The sequence below is a fragment of the Dasypus novemcinctus genome, chromosome 5, assembly GCF_030445035.2.
Source record: "Dasypus novemcinctus isolate mDasNov1 chromosome 5, mDasNov1.1.hap2, whole genome shotgun sequence".
In the NCBI taxonomy this organism is placed as follows: Eukaryota; Metazoa; Chordata; class Mammalia; order Cingulata; family Dasypodidae; genus Dasypus; species Dasypus novemcinctus.
This window is the reverse complement of record NC_080677.1, coordinates 124,057,870-124,061,351: the sequence shown is the minus strand read 5'-3', so window position 1 is coordinate 124,061,351 and position 3,482 is coordinate 124,057,870. Positions and strand designations below refer to the sequence as shown.

General features: G+C 40.2%; 1 protein-coding gene across 1 annotated transcript; it reads left to right on the top strand.

Moving 5' to 3' along the window:
* The first annotated feature begins 549 nt into the window (after positions 1-549).
* LOC101434367 (olfactory receptor-like protein OLF3) lies at positions 550-1,482 on the top strand. The gene has a single exon (XM_012520677.2). The coding sequence runs from the start codon at positions 550-552 to the stop codon at positions 1,480-1,482; it is 933 nt and encodes a 310-aa protein (XP_012376131.2).
* The last annotated feature ends 2,000 nt before the right edge of the window (positions 1,483-3,482 follow it).

The window sequence follows — 3,482 nt, the reverse complement described above, 5'->3', positions numbered from 1 at the left end:
AACAAAGGCTTTGAAAAACTAGTGGTTCCCAGTATCTTCGAGGCTTCCAAGAAGTTTTCAAGACTTCAGATCTATTTAAGATTGCCTCCAATTTTATTAATGTCTGAATTTGGACCCAGGTGCAGGTGTAGTGGATTTACACATTTCTTTATATTTGATGTACTTGACATATTTAAGGTAGTTCTTTAACTTTCTATGCACATTTTTCTTCATTTTTATGATTTATGGCTATCTTACCACCTGTTCTTCTATCCTGGCTCTAGTTTGAGGTAATATGATAATATGTAGAGTTCCAAAAATTTGACCCATTATCTGTAGTCTTCACTTGTCATTGCTGAGACCACTGTGTCCTTATGAAGCCACTAGCCTCATTCTCTGATGCAATGGAGATATAATGCATATTGGAATCAAGCTTGTCATTTGGGTCTCTTGAAGATATGAACTGGGATAAAGCTGGCAGGACATAGACAATGTGCTTTCTTAAATTCTCTGACTCATAGCATCTGTTATTTCTAACTCTCTCTGCAGATTAGTAATCCTCATTTTTTAATGGGAAGCCAGAACCAGACATGGACAACTGAATTTATTCTCCTCGGTCTGTCCAGGGACTGGAGCACTCAGGTATCACTCTTTGTCCTGTTCTTGGTCATGTACCTGGTAACAGTGCTGGGCAACTTTCTCCTTGTTCTTCTAATCAGACTGGACAGCCGACTGCATACTCCCATGTATTTCTTTCTCACCAATCTCTCCCTTGTTGATGTCTCCTATGCATCGAGCATAGTCCCTCAGATGCTGGTGCATTTTCTTGCAGAGCATAAAATAATCCCATACCTGAGCTGTGCAGCACAATTATTTTTCTCCCTGGCCTTGGGTGGGATTGAGTTTGTTCTACTAGCAATGATGGCCTATGACCGCTATGTGGCTGTGTGTGAGCCCCTGCGATACTCAGTCATCATGCATGGAGGGCTGTGTACTAGGTTGGCCATCACATCCTGGATTAGTGGCTCCATCAACTCTCTTATGCATACTTCCATGACCTTTCAGCTGCCAACCTGCACGAACAAGTTTATCGATCACATATCTTGTGAAATCCTAGCTGTGGTCAGACTGGCCTGTGTGGATACCTCCTCCAATGAGGTCATAATCATGGTTTCTAGCATTGTCTTGCTGATGACACCCTTCTGCCTGGTTCTCTTATCCTACATCCAGATCATCTCCACCATCCTGAAGATCCAGTCCTCAAAGGGCAGGAAGAAAGCTTTTCACACTTGTGCCTCTCATATCACAGTCGTTGCCCTATGCTATGGCATGGCTATTTTTATTTACATACAACCCCACTCTGGACCCTCTGTGTTTCAGGAAAAGCTAATATCTCTCTTCTATGCCATTTTGACACCCATGCTGAATCCCATGATTTACAGTCTGAGGAATAAGGAGGTGAAGGGTGCCTGGCAAAAACTATTAGGACATTCTCTGGATTAATATTAAAGCTGGTAACTTGATGAATCATAAACCTCACAGAGAGAAAATGATGGATGTAAGATGACCGAATACCCGAAAGTAATTTGTTTCTCTCCCTGTTGCTAGGATACAAAAGAAAGAATTGTATGTAAATCAGAAGGTAATGAGATGCAACCCTCTCTTTCTGCCGAATTCTGCTTTTGGTGGTCAAGAATATCCTGTTGAAGCAATGAAGTTAAAACCAGCTTCAACTGGTTAGCTAGACCTGCGCAGAAAAAGCCCCTTGCTGTCTTCACTTCAACTTGCTTAATGAACATAGTAAATTTTCCACCCAGGGGTGAAGTTATCCGCCTCTTTCTTGATCATTCAATGTATGTGCAAGCATGATTTCCTCAACATACTCATCATACAATTATATAACCATCCATGTGTGTTCATCCGTATGCATAAAAACTAATGCATAATCAAAACAAATGCTAAGTAGTAATGTTGTGGAATTTAAGAGAAGTTCAATTATTTGAGGATAGAGAGGCCAGGACTCAGGAATGATTTTGAGAAGGAAAAATGGTTTATTGACGGCCGGCCGGACTCGGGAGCTTTCTGTTTGAATCCCGAGCCCGGAACAAGATTTTCAAACGTCTTTTATACAGAGAGGAAAGGCCAAATGGTCCCTTTGTTTCAGTTCTCAGTAGGCTTCAATTAGCATATATCTCTTTCACATCTTAGGTAAGCTTTTAGCAAGGACTCCAGACATTTTAGATAAGCCTTGGTTTTTGCATTTCCCCTAAATACTTAAAGTTTATAGCCCTTGCTTTGTTAAACATTTCCTGGGACTGGAGCCTGCTGGTCCCTAAGAGCAGGACTGCAGCCTCTTATCTTTCCACACTCACAAGTCAAACAGCTTAGTTATTTCTGAAGAGACAAAGAGCCTTCCACCCATAGCCCACATCATTCCCCCCTTTCTGCCAAAGATTAACTTGCTAAGCTTTGGCATAATTATTGTTGGAGCTATGAGGTGGATGACTGTTTGTTGTCTTGACTGATTATTTATCAGTCTTTAGTACAGCATCAAGGACCGTTTTTAGAAGTTTAGAACTTTTCATTCTGGACAGCAGAATCTTGGGCAGGGGCCTCCCGCAGTTATTCTGCTGCCACTGGCACTCACGTGGATTTCCAGTCAGGTTCCAGATCCATCTATTACTTTTATTTTACTCTTAAAGAGTTTACACCTTTAATTTAAAAGGGATGCTGAAGGGAGACGATCTCTTTTCTGTAACTGCTTCCTGCTGGCCATGGGCTGTAGTCATTGCCTAATAAGGTGTAAAAACTCTTTAATTTATTCTAACTGGAGGAAGATGGATCTGGCATTCTGTATGAAGTTGGATGAAGTTTTCATATGGTTAATAAGATGTTCACTCTGAAAGAAACAAACTTAATTAAAAATTTGGAATACCCGTTTTTAAAAGAGGACACATTGGATTACAGAGATAGACAAGATTAGATGCCTATAAAGATGGCATTCCTTAAAAGCTGGTGGGAACAGCATATATATTCTTTTTTAAGTTATCCATCTTTAGAGAGAAATTGCAACAGACACTTAGCTTTGTCTGAAGACACATTCCAAGCTGTTCAATGACTGACACTCATTCGCTCTGTCAGATGCTCCTGGTGAACTGGCACTCCTTGGGCAACTGGCTTCACTCAGGATTAGAACACTAATTTGGAAATACTCTTATAGTTTTCACCTGTGGGAGTGATCAGAACTACAGAATAAAGATTTTTACACCTTGGTTTTCATTGTACAATTTCTAGCAATTTTGACTTGTTCAATAGGTGACTCACCATCAGCAAGCAAGCCTCACTTTTGCTAACTGAGACTGGCTGAGACTGCCACCTTATTCTATAGACATGTTATTAACTGTTTAGAAAATGATTTTACCAGGAATTTAACATGTCTAATATACTTCTGCACTTGATCCAAAATAGAAAAGATAACATTACAATTATTAGGCATATATTTA